Here is a 17,497-nt window from a genome sequence, read left to right as displayed (position 1 = left end):
TTTTCTATAAGTATTTATGGCCATGAACTGCATATGCAGTAAACCAGTTTCTCTCATGTTACAGGCTTAATGGAGTACATGAGCACTGAGAAAGGATTAAAAATAATACTTAATTCTTTCAATATTTCATCTATCAGTCAAATCACTGAAGCATTCTAAAAACAGGCATTTTCTTCTAAATTTACTGTGATGGAACAGTCTTTTTGAAATTAATTCTATGAGCTATATCCAAAACATGGTCTAAAAGGCCCAACTGACCACGGTCCTGACTACAGATGAATTTTTTGTGTTACAAGTCTCATATTGTACTCCCTGATGATATTTCAGTGACTGAGATGAAATATTTGAAGAATCATATATTTTTAATCCTTTCTCAGTGATGTTTTACTCCATTAAGCCTCTAAACATGAGTTTCTCCCAGCACTTAAGCCTTTACAAATGAACCAGTTTCTCCTCTTCCATTCTACCTACTTATATCCTCTGGTACAGTCTTCATCATAAAGTGTTCCTTAACCGCTACAACCTCTAGCTCTTCAAGGAAAATGTCAACAAATTTATTAATTAACAGCAGTCACATCACTTCACTCCACAACAGTGATGTGCTATATGTTCTGCTACCTTTCTTGTATAGAATTGATATACAAAGTCTGGGGTCTACTCTCTTTCAGTTTACAATATCTATATTATGCATGGCCAGCTCTAGACTTAGGCACAAGAGGCACCGGACTAGGGACAATGGCCTTGGGGCGCCAACATCGTAAAAAAAAAGTAATAGTAATAGTCAAAGCGTTGGTGGTGCGAGCAGCGCCCCCCAAAATGCTCTATATGCACTTTTTTGGCAATAACTATAAACTGCTTTTAACAACAAAGAATTTTATGATGCCTGTCTTGTCTTACAATGCGTTGATAAAACTGGTCTAGGGGCACACTACATACCCTCGAGACAGCACTTATATTATGTTGACCACATGTGAACTCTGCTCTGATATGATCACTTATTCTGTGTAGATGAAGAGGAGACAGCTGAGATCAAACCATTCAACAAAAGATCCAGTGGCAGGTAACAGACGATATCTGGCCACTGGAATTGTGCATATGAAGGCAGATTGAGATATTTGACCTTTAAATTTTGTGAAACAGATGCAAAAAAATATAATAGAAACAAGTTAGTAAAGAGATATTACAGGATATATATACAAGTAAGGTTTTATAGCTTATGGCAAGTGAGAGAAGAACCATAGGTCACCTGGAGACTGAGTAATGAGAAGTATGTGAGGTCCAGGTCCTTATTGACATGTGATGAGTGCACAGAATAGGCTATTGATGGATGTGTTTTTGGTGACTTGGCTCAAGGATATGTCATTTATAGTTGCATTAGGCCAAGTACATCTGTTAACTTTTTTATAGTCAGTTTGTTCTGTGGGATAAAAAACTTCAATTTTCTGGTAAGAAAAATCCTATCACCTCCACATGAGATTGACAATCTCATCTTCAGTTGAAAAGCTTATGAAGATTCTTTGCATCCTAGACAGTATCTGAACCCTGGTCTCCAACCAAAGGATATCACTGTCAGTGAATGAGCTATGAAGGCTAGTTTAAGAAAAGATGATAAGTATCAAAGTGTTGTGACTAAAAGGGCTCTCCTCCCTCAAGAAATCAGCATAATAATAATAATCATAATTTAGTCTACAATTTACACCTTCCAGCTATTAAAATAATCACTATAATATATACTGTGATACTCTAATTTTTCCTGCTCAGAACTAGATGGTTAACATATCTCATTTACATTCCCTCTAAGCTATTTTATCTTAGACCAGTCTTACAATAAAAGGAATAATAAAAGCATATCCTTTATTTGGGGAGGAGGGCAATTAATTTTTCTAAACTGGTCAGGATGGTGGGATTGTTTTTGGCATATTTTCATGAGAGACCAAATTCTCTTTTTTTTTTGAGAGAGAGATTGCAAATAACTAATTACAAATGATTATAATAAATAAGGGATTATACAATTGTAAATGTCCAAACAACAGATTGGACAGTCATGCATATGTTTTTTTGTTTGTTTGTTCATTTTTTTTTACCTTCTTTTACCTTTTCATTACATTCTTGGTGTAATGCAGTTTTCTATAAGATGTTGCTCTTGTAGTACACTCTCTTTACCTCATGATGTAGTATGCTATGCTTGGTCTCGATTCTTTTTATTTTTAACTGCATTGTCATCCTTTCACCTTTAGCATGCTCAGGAATAGGCTAGATGTTCTGTCTTGCAATTAGAGAATATGAGTGTTTTGCACTTCATCCTTATTTGCATGCTCTTTACTGCCAACACTGGACACAGATGCAGAGCCAGAAGAGGCTGTTTTTGATATTCGAGCTTGACTGTATTTGACATATAGAGCCTAACAGGGCAATTGAGATACCCTGCCTTTACTGATGTTGAGATTCCAGAGTATTAAATATATAGATGATATTCCTGGTAGGTACTAGAATATCATTCGTATATATGAGATCTTATGGGTCACTCCTTGTTCTTTTAATTTGAAACAAATCTTCTTGTTAGGAAGAACATATGAGGGCAAGGCCGTACTTACACTTTTCCCAAGGAGGGTGAGGCTTGAAGTGCTCAAGTCCCCCCCCCCTCATTGCTTGAGGCCCTTGAAGTGACCCGGCTAGAGCCTCATGCAACTGTGCATAAGAACAGCCGTGTGTGTGTTTTTTTTTTTTTTTTTTTTTTTTTTTTTTTTTTTTTTTTTTAAAGAGGGTCAAGGAAAATACTCACTGATATTACTCAAGAAAATGTCAGTTTTGTAGGGGTTACAATAACTGGTTTCCTCAAAGTATTATCCTAAGCTTATGAAATTACAAAAAACTTATGCCATTTAGTTCTTCCCCCTCCAGAATATATTGTTTGCCTAAAATCCACAATCCCAATTTCCCCGAAAGACCTATATCAGATGCTACTGATTCTCCCTAAATTATCCAAACAATAAGCAAAATCTCTAATTAAGCCACTGACCATAAGTGTTAAATAAAACAAAACCCCACTCATCTTAAAACCTCTACTGAAAACATAATTATAAATAATACTGATATATTGGTCAGCTTTGACATCACCTCACTGTTTACCAATATTTCCTTGAATGACAACACTTTTAACAATTGGTTTTTCTCCTGATATTGCAGATTTCTTTATTATTGCTATCCATTCTAGTTATGTGTTGTGGAAGAAAAAAATTTAAAAACAGAAGGTACTGCCATGAATTTTTCTTCTCACCTACCCTGCCAATTGTTCCACAGATGATTCTGAAACACATGCTCTTGACTCAGCTCTTCTGAAGCCTTCTATCTGATTAAAATGCATAGATGTATTCTCCATTGGCTTCATGACTCACACAATTAAACTTTCCTCCATCACCTCAACAGTCAATACTCAAGAATCAAATTTAAGAAGGAAAAGGAAACTAACAATAGTCTATCTTTCCTAATGGTAACCTCTCTTCCACAGTATACAGGCAGAATACATTCTGCAAACTTTCCCATCACCCATCTCCCTCTCTCAACAATATTGTATCATAAAGCAAAATCAACAGAGCCTGTAGTCTTTGTTTCAATTATGTCTCTCTCTTGGAAAACTCATCCATATATGCCACACCTTCCTATGTAATGACTACAGTTCCTACAGAATCAAAAAAGTAGAATAAAACAAATAATAATCCTTTCCCTAATTCATGTTGTTCTTTTCAGGAGGATTTTTGTAATGCTATCACCATTCCTTTTATCCAAGACACATCGGGCTAAAAAAAAAAAAAAAAAAAAAAGCTAAAATTCTGAAATATATAATCTCTGCACAGATTTCAAAGCCTCACTTGAAACTGATTGCCCTCATCAGTTCCCCTAAGGACCTACCCTTTCCTCTTTTAGTATCTGGTGTATAGAGTCTATCCTGTTCCTGCAAGTTGCAACTACTATGGATAGACAGGAAAATCAGCCACCATTCATACAGAAGAACATAAAAAATACATCTATAATCTTGACTATGGTAAATCAGATCTTAGAGATCGTACTTTACATAGTACTTAAAGAATTAACTTAAAAAAACTACCATTCTCCGTTACAACATACACTATCTACCACTAATTGTCCAGACACCACTATTATTTGAAGTTATGGACCATTCCAGGTTTGTTAATAACATAAAAACTGGTGTCCAGATAGCAGGAAGCAGCATTTCATCATAGCAGTTGAATACAGGTGGTATGGTGACACAACGTAAACTCAGTGACTTCAAGAAAAGTGTCGTTGTGGGCTGTCACAATAGTGACATTTCCATGCATGCAATTGCCGCTCAACTGGAGAATCCAAAATGAACAGTTGGCGATGTGATCAACAGGAGATGTTCTGGCATCACTAATGCAGGAAAACACCCATGGCAGCTGCCAAAAATGACTGACAGGAAGGTGTTAAAATGGGTGGCATGCAAAAACCAGCTACGATCAGCACAGACCATTGTGACGATTTCCAGCACACCAGTAACACTATGGTGAGTACTAATACTGTAAGAAAAGAACTCCATTTACTGGGTTTCCATGGAAGAACAGCAGTACATGAGCCAAACATCACAATAACAAAAAAGGCAGCTTGTCTGGCCTGGTACAAAGAGCGTGTGAACTGGACAATGCCAGTGGAAAACAGTACTCTGAAGAGATGAACCAAGGTTCACCTGATTCCAGTCTGATGACAAGAAGTGTGTGGAGGCAGCCTGCAGTTAATTTTTTCTCTTTGTGCTGTAATTATTCCATTAAATTGTATTATGAGTGTAAAATGATTACCTAAGCCTAAGTACTCATTTTAATTGCTCTAAAGGTTTCCCATTTAGATGACAACTAATGTTTTCAATATTTCTGCCTATTTTCAGTCTGTCTTTTTATTGTTGATTTTCATATTTGTTACAGCAGTTATTCAATCAGAAATCTACATGGAATCCTGCAGATTTATAATGGATTTATTTAAGAGTATGCCATCATCAACGTAACAAGCTGAGTTGCATATCTCCAATTTTGATAACAGGTCTAATGCTACATTCCTGAATAATGTAATTCATACAGAAGGTAAATGATAATTTGAATAATGAAACTAGTTATATGAAGATATTACAAATAACTTAAGAAAGATAACTGTTTAGGTGTATCCGTATATAATATGGATATACATATTATTGCCCCAGGGGCTCCTGTCTTGGGAGTACATGGTTAGCGGCCACGGGGTTCCAAGCTGAGCCTGACATTGCTTCCACTTACTTGTGTCAGGTTCCTTCTGTATTCTTTCCTATATGGCCTCACTTGGCTGACTCTTGCTTACTTCAACCCTGAGGGTATTAGAGTACTTGAGGCCTGAGGGTGTTTCTCCTTTTCCCAACTTCTACTCTAGCTGGTAGAGGGCAGCAGCTCTACTAGTACCTGGTGGAACACAGCAGTGGAGAAGGCAACAGGAAACCACTCCACTAATATCCCTAAAAAATTTTAGTAGCAATGAACAGAACTTATAAGGGGGCAGCTACCAGCCCAGCAAACCAAGGTGGTGTCTCTTGGTACAGAGAGGAAAAGAAGGTGCACATTGGAATAGATACAATATCGGGAAATAAGGATGCTTCAAAGGCTGATGTTCTTCCCGATCAAACCTCTAAAAGTGACTTAAAACAAGCTATAAACAAACTGAAAATCAAAGATCGTCAGACAATCAAAATTGCAACATGGAATGTGAGAACAATGAACAGATATGGAAAATTAGAAAATCTAAAACAAGAAATGGACAAAGGAAAAATTGATATCATAGGGCTCTGTGAAATCAGATGGGAAGAAATACGTGATTTTTATAGTGACGAAGTAAGAGTAATTTAGGTGGAGATAAAAAGGAAAAAGGAATTGCATTAGTTTTTAATGAAAGAACAGCAAAGAGCATCATTAGCATAAACTGTCTGAATGACAGGATTATGGTGGTAAAATAGAAGGCTGAACCAGTGGACATAACAATAATGCAGATATATATGCCAACAAGTGACCATTCAGATGAGGAAATAGAGGAAATGTATGAACGGTTACAAGAACTAATTAAAGAAGAAAAAAGAAAAGACTATATGATTATAATGGGAGATTGGAATGGAGTTATAGGAGATGAGGATGGAAGTATAGTAGGAAGATACAGACTAGGTAATAGAAATGAGAGAGAGGGGAAAGGTTAGTGGAATTCTGTAAAGAAAATAAGCTAATAATTACAAATACTTGGTTTAAAAAATCTAAGAGAAGACTATATACATGGAAAAAAACAGGAGATAAATGAAAACTAAATTTTCTTTAGTGAAACTAAAGAAAAAAGAAGCTATGAAAAGGAAAAAATGGAACTTAGAGAAATTAAAAAATATCAAGGAATTTGGAAATAGATTGGAGAAAGAATTAGAAAAAACAAGTTTTGTCAAAACTGAAGATCCAGAAAAGAAATGGGAACAAGTTAAAGAGAAAATAAAGAAGATTGCAGAAGAAGAAATTGGATATGTAAGAGCTAAAAGAATAAAAAAACCTTGGATAACTAATGAGATGATTTTTCTAATGGAAGAAAGAAGAAAATGGAAAATAAAGACACCCCAGAAGGGAAAATACAATATAGAACCCTGAATGACAGATTGAGAAGGGAAGCAGAAAGAAGTAGAGAAGATTGGCTTAAAAAACAATGTGAAGAAATGGAAAATTATGAGAGAATGGGAAGGTATGATCTTTTATATGAAAAAGCAAGAAGCATGAATCAAAAGAGAAATGGAATTCGAGCTAGAGGCATAGAAAATAAGAATGGAGAAATCATAACTGAAAAAGATAAAATCCTAATGAGATGGAAGGAATACATTGAAGATCTATATCACATGGAAAATAGACCAAATGAGTTGCCATTAGAAGATATAAAGAAAGTAAATGAGGATGATCTAAGCCCAGAGATTTTGAAGACAAAAGTAGAAATGGCCATTAAAGAACTAAAATGTAGAAAGGCAGAAGGAATAGATGAAATACCTGCAGAATTCCTGAAACAACTTCAGAAGAAAGGAACTGAAGAAATAACCAAAATAATAAATTTAATTTATAACAAAGGGGAACTACCAAAAGATTTTATGACCTTAATATTTATACCTATACCAAAGAAAAGTAATGCAGTGAACTGCATTACTTTTAGAATTTATTTAGGATTTTAGAACAATAATCCTCATTTTCCATACATCAAAAATACTTATGAGAATCTTAACATGAATAATTGCATCTAAAGTGGAAGAATTTCTTGGAGAAGATCAGTTTGGTTTCAGGAAGGGTAGAGGAACAAGAGATGCGATTGGACTGTTAAGAATAGTAAGTGAAAGAAGTCTGGAAGCGAATAAAGACGTTAATATATGTTATATAGATTTTGAAAAAGCTTTTGACTTTGTAAAATGGGATAAGATGATGGAAGTAATGGAAAAGATTGGTATGGATTGGAAAGACAGAAGGCTAATTATTTCACTATATATGGGACAAACTGCCATGGTGAGAGACATATATGGTAAAGCAGAACCAGGTATCATTGGACGAGGAGTAAGACAAGGCTGTTCTCTGTCACCAATTTTGTTTAACATGTATTCTGAAGCAATGTTTAAAGAAGCACTGGAGAATTTGGAAGAAGGAATAAAGATTGGAGATAGACAGATATTTGCAATAAGATACACATATGACAAGGCATTACTATCAAACACTGAAACAGGACTACAACATCTGTTGAACAGATTACTGGAATCCTGTATCAATTATGGAATGAAAATTAACATCAGAAAAACAAAGGTAATGAAAATAGCAGCAAGGAAAGAGGCAAATATGGATATCAGAATAAATGGGGAAAAATTGAATCAAGTAAAGACATTTAAATATCTAGGAAGTGTTATTAGCAGTGATGGAAGATGTAAAAGTGGCCCACATAAAAGCAAGAATAGCGATGGGAAGAGATGCCTTTAATAGAAAATGGAATTTATTCAGAAGTAAAATGGATAAAAACCTAAAGAAAAGACTAATAAAATGTTATGTGTGGAGTGTTGCCCTCTATGCATCTGAAACTTGGACATTGAAGAAAGAAGAAATTAAGATTTTGGAAAGCTTTGAGATGTGGATTTGGAGAAGGATGAAAAAAATCAAATGGACAGATAAAATAACTAATGAAGAGGTCTTAAAAAGAGTAGAAGAAGAAAGAAGTCTGTTAAGGAGGATAAAAAGAAGCAAGGGAAACTGGATTGGACATATTCTGAGAGGGAATGGAATCATCAGAGATGCCATCGAAGGAAAAATAGACAGAAAAAGAACCAGAGGAAGAGTAAGGAAAACAATGCTAGATGACATGCTCAGTGGAGATAGGTACACAACCTTGAAAGAGAAGGCTCAGAACAGAAGAGAGTGGAAGGAAAGTTTCTGCTACTAAAAGAAGAACCTGCTCAATTGCAGAATACTAAAGAAGAAGATACATATTATATATATATATATAGTATACATACATAATAATTACTAAATGATTAATACTGCCTGAAAACTACTTTGAATATTTTATAATTCATTGCATATCAGGGGTTAAAGCATCATTCAGATTACCCAACATGTTGAAGTCATTTTGCAACTAACAGGAAATTATTCAAACTAATTTTAACTTATAGATCTGAGAGGTGGGTCAGAAGTTAAACACTTGACCAAAAACTAGAGACCGCAGATATGAGTCCTGAGAAAGATTAGGGGCATGAACAGATGGCATCAATGGCAATATCATATTAAAAACAAGGGTATTAGGAAAGAACTTGACATTATCAGCATCCAGGAATGCGTTAGCAGAGCTAATTTCAGGTGGTATGGTCACTTAAACAGAATGGGAGAGGAAAGATTAATAAAACAAGTGTTCTCTGCCAGGTTGGCAGGAAAAAGAACCAGAAGAAGACCAAGATAAAAAGAAATATAAGATCTGATAATGTTGGAGTCTTGATAAGTTTGAATGTATTTCAAGAATATTTTTTGTCTTGAAATAACAGACAAAAATCAGTCTGTTATTTCCTCCAAATAACAGACTGATTTGGAGGAAAATTGTAGATAAGAAGTTAGTAATGATGTAAATTTTTCATGTGGTACTATCATATCCTGTACACCCCTTGAGGGTACATGGCAGGAATTTGATGATGATGAGGAAATTGTGTTATTATAACCTGAACCAGGTTTGCTTATAAATGAAACTGCTCATTTATACATATATACTAGTGTTTTAAAGGTATGATAATAATAAGTTTCCTGAATTATTAAATACTTTTCTCCGACTGTCATATATAGGTTACATTTCTGATAAGATAAATTGTCATTCAAGGCTCTTTTTCTCTGATTAGTGCAAAACCAATATTGGAATTGAAATGCTAAGATTACAATAATTTATTTTTATTCTTACTGTACTTCTGTCTACACAAATGTATCGGGATGCATACCAACCAGTGACCCACTTATAACCTCTTTCATGTTTAGGATTACTATAAGAACATTTTACTATAATGTGAAGTTGGAATTTGTCTACTTTTCTTTTAACGGCTCCTCAAACTACACTGGTTTCCATTAATTAAAAAAAAAAGAGAAAAATCATAACTTGCGGGGAGAAAAGGAAAGTGATGCTAAAACTGGTTATCACATACAAATGAGTGGTGCTGTCAGTGAATTTTTGAATTAACTATTCTATGTCCTTGAAAAATAGTCTGTAACTGCAAAATAGCCTAAAACTGCATCTTTCATTTCATCTCGCTGTCATCTGCAAATTTTCTTCCTTGAAGGTCTTTCTTCAGTTTCGAGAAAAGGTAGTAGTCACTGGGTGCTAGTTCTGGACTGCAAGGTGGGTGTTCAATCTCCTGAACATCACAGTCCTTCACTGTATGGACTGGAGCATTATCGTGAAACAGGTGAACACCATGACACAGCATTCCTCATCTTTCTCCTTTATGGTGTCATGCAGTTTGTGCAGGAAGCATAATATTTTGCATTCATGGTATTCCTTTCCTTGAAGTAAATCAAGAGAATTCCCTGGCAATCCCAAAAAATTGATCTTCTTGGTGGACTGAATGACTGGCTTTTTCTCAGCAGTGCTTTGCCTGGTTTGCCACTCCATGCATTACCTTTTGGAAAGAGGAGCATAATAAAAGACCATGGTTTCATCCCTGGCGACAATTGATTCCAGTACTTTTCTCCGATTCCCTTGGCAAAGTTCTAAAAACTTGCAGAAACAGGTCACATGATGCACTTTATGAATTGAAGAGAGAAGTTGGGGCACCCATCTTGCACTGACCTTCGTCATGTGAAGCTTCTCATGAATGATGTGAAAGACGGTCGTTATAGAAAGCCCCAACCTTTCTGTGATTTCTTTGAGCTTCAGCTGTCTATCATTGAGCAGTTCCTCCTCAACAAGAGAGGCAATTTCCTCAGTCATCATTTCCGCAGGTGAACTGTAACAGATAGTGTTGTTCTCCTATACTCTATTCTTTATTACTATTTAGCTTTATCTTTATTCTATATTTAGCAGTGTGCGCTTTCTCTCTCATAACCTTTCTCACTTATTCTACTGCATATTATGTTTATCCACCTTCTGTATTTATTAGTTGTATGCTTATGAACACGGAAAAATTTATTTGTCAGACTGCACCATCAGTATATCAAATATTCGCCATAAGACTCAAAAAAACTTCCGGTAGATCTCTCTCTCTCTCTCACTAGCATAAATTTAGTCAACAAAGTTTACATAAACAGTCGTGGTTCTAAAGTACTAAAACTGCGCTTTTAATGCCTTAATTGTTTCCCACTCACAAGTCCAATTTATTTAGGAACAGTGCAGTTGTAAAATAAAGGATCAGGCAGCATTCTTTTAACAAATAATTAAAACACTTTTATTTACCTATAATACATGAATTAAACAATAGGGAGATTGCTTACTCTATCCATTTATAAAATCTTTAGCATGAAATTAGAACCCTTTTACTTCAACATTAAATAATCTCTAACTCAAAAACTTATGTACTCTCTGGTTACAATTCCAACTTATTAAACTTCTAGTATATTCGCAAAGAGGTTAGCTAACTCTCTGTTAAGTTAATTTTACAAATTTTATATCAACTTCCAACATACCAATTGATTCTCTTAAAGACACTTCTCATTACTATTGAACAATCTCTTAAAAGTCCATCTACAACCTACTATGAGAGGGAATATACGAAAAGTTTGAACTTACAAAAGACTCTGCATCGCACATTCAGTTAAAAGTCTTTCACTACGGTCTTATGGCATTTCTTTCATCTCAGATCTCGAGTTTCCTTCAGGAATGTCTGGCATTCAGCAGTATCTCATCAGGATAATAGTGGGCTGCGACCGGCAAATCGTTGTTCTCCCATGGCGAAAAAGAAAATCTTCCGAGTGAAGTTGCTTCGGGTAATTTACATCGCCTTATTTCTCTGCTGGGCTCACCATAAAGCCTGGGTGACTGGCTTTTCTATCTGCCATTTTCAATAGCTCTAACTGCCACATCCAATGACCATAATTGCCACCAACTGATTCTCTTATGGACTCCTGAATCTGTTCCCTCTCTCTGGCAATGACTGGAAGCCCTCCCTGCTTGGCTCTGTCCCTTTTTATTATGCCTACTCTCAGACCTTGCACAAAGGGTTGTAACCCCCTAAGAATTTGGCATGACTCTTTCATTTTCTTTTAAGTTCAACCTGCTCTTTGTTCTCGTCCGTGTATCCTTTTGATCGTAAGTTGCTGGCCAGCAGAAAGTTGTTTGAACCTTTATGTTTTATAAAAGTTCAAACAACTGACTTAGGTGTTTATGCGCTGAGCTTGTAAGCACTTTCTCATACATAAAAGTTGTAAACAACCTTTCTTATGACTTCATAGAGAGCTATTATACAACATTCCAGCGGCAAAACATTCCTCTGTTTTTAACACTCTAAAATATTCTTGTTAAAGGAGTATATACAGTTAATTTCCAAAGGGTTATTTACAATAATATCTAGCATAAAATATACACAGACAAACAAGGTTATTTTTACAATATTCTCAAGGGACTTGACCTCTGTAAAAAATTGCGCTTTGGTATTTTTAAGCTACATCGAGTTTTTTTTTACCAACCATCACAGGATCAGCTTTGATGCTCTCTCTCTTCCTAGGTAAAACTATTTAGCCCATTCCTTCACAGTGGAATATGAAGGAGAAGCTTCCCCATAAATAACCATTCAATTGCTGTTTGATAACACTTGGAGAAGGCCCTTCTTGAGTGAAAAACTTAATCACAGCAGGATACTCAATTTTTAACATTACAGCCACTTAGTATGGCATGCTAAGTGGCTGTTAGTCAAACGAGTACCTCCAAGTGAATGATGCAGGTAGAGAGTTGAACCTGGTGCACTAACCTCCCCAGAGATGGTGCTATCTGTCATGCACGGCATTTTAAAATTGGCACAAATTTTGTATGTCAGGCCGGAAACATTTGGAACGCACCTTGTACAAATGAGTCATGGCAAAAAAGCAAGCATTTTGGAGTGGTTGTATCTAGTGATAGAATATGACCTTTCATGACAGCAAAGTTCTTGGATATGGTAGCAAGCAAGACATCATTTAATTGATGAATTCAGCTGGCAAGCCATTGTAAGATTAGTGGCCAACCAAAGTCAGGCAGAGGTAGCCAAGATAGTTGCATGCGAGTTGTTCACAAACAGCATCCCAGAGATATAGGGAAAGGAAAGCCACAGGCTATAAAAGCAGTGGTTGACCAAGTCACCTACTGCTTTTAATTATCTGGGGGGTGGGGAGGGGAGAATCTGATTATCTTTTGATAATCTCTGATTATCTGCTTGCCAAAACATGAGTGCTACTCCGAATTAGCTATTATCTGAATTTGCACTGAATACAGGAACAGTAGTATCTGCTTCCACTGTGCACAGAAGGCTTCACAAAAGTAATCTGCATGCTAGGAACCAGCAGTCTCAATGGCCCTATCCTTCATGCAACAGGAGAGAATGTTTGAAACAGTCCAGACTCCATATCAACTAGATCCGAGAACAATGGGAGTCGATATTGTTTGCAGACAAGTTCCAATTTCTTCCCCAAGTGATACCAAATATGTTCAGAACAGGAGAGAATCAGGGAGACGTTATCATCTCTCTAATATTCATGAAAGGGACACCTATGGTGGAGGTAGTGTACTGGCTTGGGAAGGCATTTCATTCGGTGGAATCACTGATTCTGCTTCCAAGCAGAACCATTAAACACTGAAACTTATACAGATGAGGTCCTAGACTTTATGTTCATCCATATGTGGGTACAATAGAGGAGACATTTATTCTAAAAGACGATAATGCTTGTCTTCATCAAGCAAAGCTGATGGACAAATATCTTCAAGAAAAAACTGTCACGCATATGGTCTGATTAGCACATCTCTTGAATCCTATTGAGTATGTCTAGGATGCTGTAGGTAGATGTGTTGCTGCTCTCGATCCCCCCCCCCCCAATAAAACCTTCATGTACTTAGGAGTTTTGCAGGAACCATAATTGCTCCTGGATACTATTATAAACAGTATGAAATATCATTGTGAGCACTATATTGCTGTCAGAGGTGATCACACTCCTCATTAAGGCATTTGAACAAATTTTTTACCATTATCTTCATGTACCCATTCATTACTGAATTAAACTATAATTTTTGTAGGTGTTTCTTTCACATCTCATATAATACTGCTTTGCTCTGAACTGCATAAAGATTCGTTGTACAGTTTTTAAGTTATTGTGATTTTTCTTTGTTCCTTAATTTATGGAAACCAGTGTATCTTTAAATATAACATTGAACTTAAAACACTGCAATACAGGAGTAACAATAAAAACTAGATAGTCAAATTCTAATTTTGCAAAAAATTACCACTTCATTAAGAGATATTAATAGGTTTGTAATACAATTCCAAAATCAGATGGTGTTGTCAAATGTTAAAGTTATATTTTTTGCCTTCAATGAGAAAAAACAGATTAATTCTGAAACTAAACTTTTCATATATATACACATCCATCTTGTTATAGTAACTTTTTTTTTAACTCACTTCCAAAACTGATTTTGATCCTGGGAAGCTCAGGTTATAATCTTTATTGTTCGTTTCATCTGTGACATGAAGCCTGTATGTTACACCAAGGCGATCTGAAAAGCTTGATCTAAAGAAAGACAAGAATTATTACAGCTAAATAAGATATTATTTAATGTTAACAACAGTGCTTCAGGATATAAACAGCACCAGAATAAAAATAATTTAGAGAACTTGGTATTCATTTCACTCAATTTCTAACCAGCATCTTCAAAGTACAAATTACAACTGTGGTAAAAAAAATGCAGCACTCAACTACACTGGTGTCCAAAACCTAAGAATGAACACTGTTTTTGAAGATTACAGCACAAATTCAGTTGAATCAGCTTGTGGCAATTTGTATAACTGACAATTTCGGGTGGAAAGTAGGTACACATTAAAATTTTTGTATTGCATGCAAAGGGATTGCGTGGTAGCACTCAACAGAATAAAAGGCTGCACTAAGTGAATTGTGTTTGATGGAAGCTCTTTTCATGAAGGAATAAAGTTGCAAACTCAGATGTCTAGTAATGTCTCAAAGACATCATCTAAATCATTTCATGCAGGGAAAAATCATTGGAAAGCTTGAAGAAGGCCACAGAATTACTGATATTGCCAGAGAGTGTGGAATCTCGCATAATGTTGTATTCAAGCTCTGGGCAGAATTTTAAACCAATGGAATGTGTTCCACGTGTTTGCTAAGAAGGTGGCCTCACTCTACCATATAGCATTAGGACAGATTTTTGGTTATAACATCAAAACTTAACTGATGCACCAAAGCAGGTCATCTACATTCAAGCACAGGTACGCAGATATCTCAAACTACGGCAAAATACACATACTATAGGTATGTTGTATCATTGTCGAGCACATACTATAGGTATGTGCTCGACATTTTCCTTGGTGTTGTATCCATAAAAATTGGACAAGACACCAATGGGATAATGTACTCTTTACAGATGAGTCATTTTAGTCTTTCCTCCAATTCTAGATGACACTTGATCTGGCATGAAAGTGGTACTGCTTACCACTTCATGGTGTGTGTGTGTGTGTGTGTGTGTGTGTGTGTGTGTGTGTGTGTATGGCGGGGGAATATTGCAATGAAGTTCTTCAACTTCTCATTCAATTGTTTCATGGTGCTGTAGGCTAAGAATTCATTTTTATGGATGACAATGCCTGCCATACCACTTAATACACAAACAGTAGAAACACTTCTGGAGACCAAGGATATTAATTGAATCCAGGGGACAGCATGCTCCCCAGATCTCAACCCCATAGAACACATTTGGGACACAATAGGGAGACTCAGTGCAGCTCAAAATTTCCCTCCAGAAAACAAAGCTTTATCTTTGCTCTGAAGGAGAGGTGGGTCATTTTGCCTCAAGAACTCCTTAATCACTTGGTGCTAAGCATGGTGTGACACTGTGAGAGCTGCAGCGCAGTTTGGGGTGAACATATTCCACGCTGAAATATCTTTCCGCATAGTTTTCTGTTATCACTGTACATTAATTCCTTAATTATGAACTTGTGCCAAAAACCATATTGAAATTTAATTCGTATGCAATTTATAACACTTTTTTGTGTAATATAATTTATTAGTATACTGGCAATAAACTGAAGTACACATTTGCCTGCAGTCATGAAAAACTTTTCATATACAGAAAAAATGTAGTTTGTCCTTAGCTTTTAGACACCAGTGTAGAATGCTATAGAAACAATTCAAGTTGTAGCTAAAAGGATTTTTTTTTTTTTAATTATTAATTTATTATTTTTTTTTTGCAGCTCCCACTCACAAAAAGGTTTATTTGCATTTATTTATTCTAACTATAGTACATTTGTACCATGAGTGGGCTATGGAATTTTTTTTTATTTATTCTTATTTTTTGCATTTTTATTATATTTTTACATAGTCTAGAAATCATACTGTAGAGACCAAACATGGTACTCTTTTTAAACCACTTCAGACCTCCAATAAACGGACTGGTGTACCAGGCAATGAAATTCATCTTCAAGACAATTACATCAATCCAAACATCCATTCCCAGAGTTGGATTTGAACCAGCAGTTTGTTGTGTGAAGAGCTGCAAAGCACCCAAGGCACTCACTCATTCTCTCTCTAGAATAGGAGGATAAGAAGAGGGAGAGAAATGAAGTTAATTCAGAAATGCAAAAATATGGTCTATTAATGACTGCCTCCTAGATCTTTGGTAAATTAATGCAACCACGCTGCTTGAGGTTAGGAGAATATTTCAAATATAATCTGAGATACTTCTATGCAGCACAAATGCCTTCTTCCATTATTCATCTTCTTTATGAAGGAATATCCAAGAGCATAGCCTGCCAGTTCTGACTTTCCAGATTATCACAAATGTAATTTTCATGTTCTTCAAAGCAGAGGTTAAACAGATTCACCAATCTGTCCAAAGTAGGCTACTAGGCACTTTAAATATTCCAGGAAGTGCAAGAGAATGAAGCTGATCCTTAGTAGGAGCAGATGATGGCTGCTAGCTAGATGGGTGGTTTGAACGTAGCATGAAGATTATATTTGTGAATAACTTCAGCTACAGCCATAGATGAATAAAAAGTGTTGGGAAAGTACCCAAGTTCAGTAGAAAGGATTTATCATACAAAACAAATGGCCCTAGATCTGTGTGCAGGCATTTTGAGGATAAGATACTTTGGGAATAGGTGACTGATTATTTATTAAGTACCTTCTACCACTGTGTGTGTTAAATCTCTTCAACAAAATATAAGCAAAAAATAAACCAAAATATAAATATTTCATCATCATCAAATTCCTGCCACATACCCTCAAAGGGTGTACAGGATATGATAGTACTACATGAAAAATTTACATCATTACTAACTTCCTATCCACAATTTTCCTCCAAATTGGTCTGTTATTTGTCAAGAATCCAACATTACCAGATCTTATATTTCTATCATCTAAGGCACTTTGTACCGTATCAATCCACCTATATCTTGGTCTTCCTCTGGGTCATTTTCCTGCCAACTTGACAGAGAACACTTGTTTTGCTAATTTATCCTCGCCCATTGTGTTTAAGTGACCATACCACCTGAGATTAGCTCTGCTAACGCATTCCAATGTCAAGTTCTTTTCTAATATTCTCGTTTTTAATATGATATTGCCATTGTTGCCATCTGTTCACGCTTCTAATCTCTCTCATATCTGTAGTCAAGTGTTTACTTCTGACCCAACTCTCAGATGCATAAGTTAAAACTGGTTTGAACACCGTCTTGTATACAGCTAATTTAGTGTTCCAACTAATTTCTCTCTTATTCCATATGAATTTATTCAATTGACTT

The 17,497-nt window shown here is 35.8% G+C and overlaps 1 protein-coding gene across 1 annotated transcript in view; it reads right to left on the bottom strand.

The window, feature by feature from the left end:
- Positions 1-17,497, bottom strand: part of casp (Fas associated factor casp) — a 439,916-nt gene that overhangs the window by 296,009 nt on the left and 126,410 nt on the right. Inside the window, exon 6 of the mRNA XM_090414528.1 lies at positions 14,153-14,261. Within this exon, the coding sequence (XP_090270654.1) occupies positions 14,153-14,261 (109 nt within the window). The remainder of the gene's footprint in view (positions 1-14,152; positions 14,262-17,497) is intronic.

This window comes from Typopeltis vanoorti, chromosome 25 (genome assembly GCF_054136105.1).
Source record: "Typopeltis vanoorti isolate ZY-2024b chromosome 25, IOZ_Tvanoo_1.0, whole genome shotgun sequence".
In the NCBI taxonomy this organism is placed as follows: Eukaryota; Metazoa; Arthropoda; class Arachnida; order Uropygi; family Thelyphonidae; genus Typopeltis; species Typopeltis vanoorti.
The sequence above is the reverse complement of the archived record's forward strand: the minus strand, read 5'-3'. Positions and strand labels throughout refer to the sequence as shown.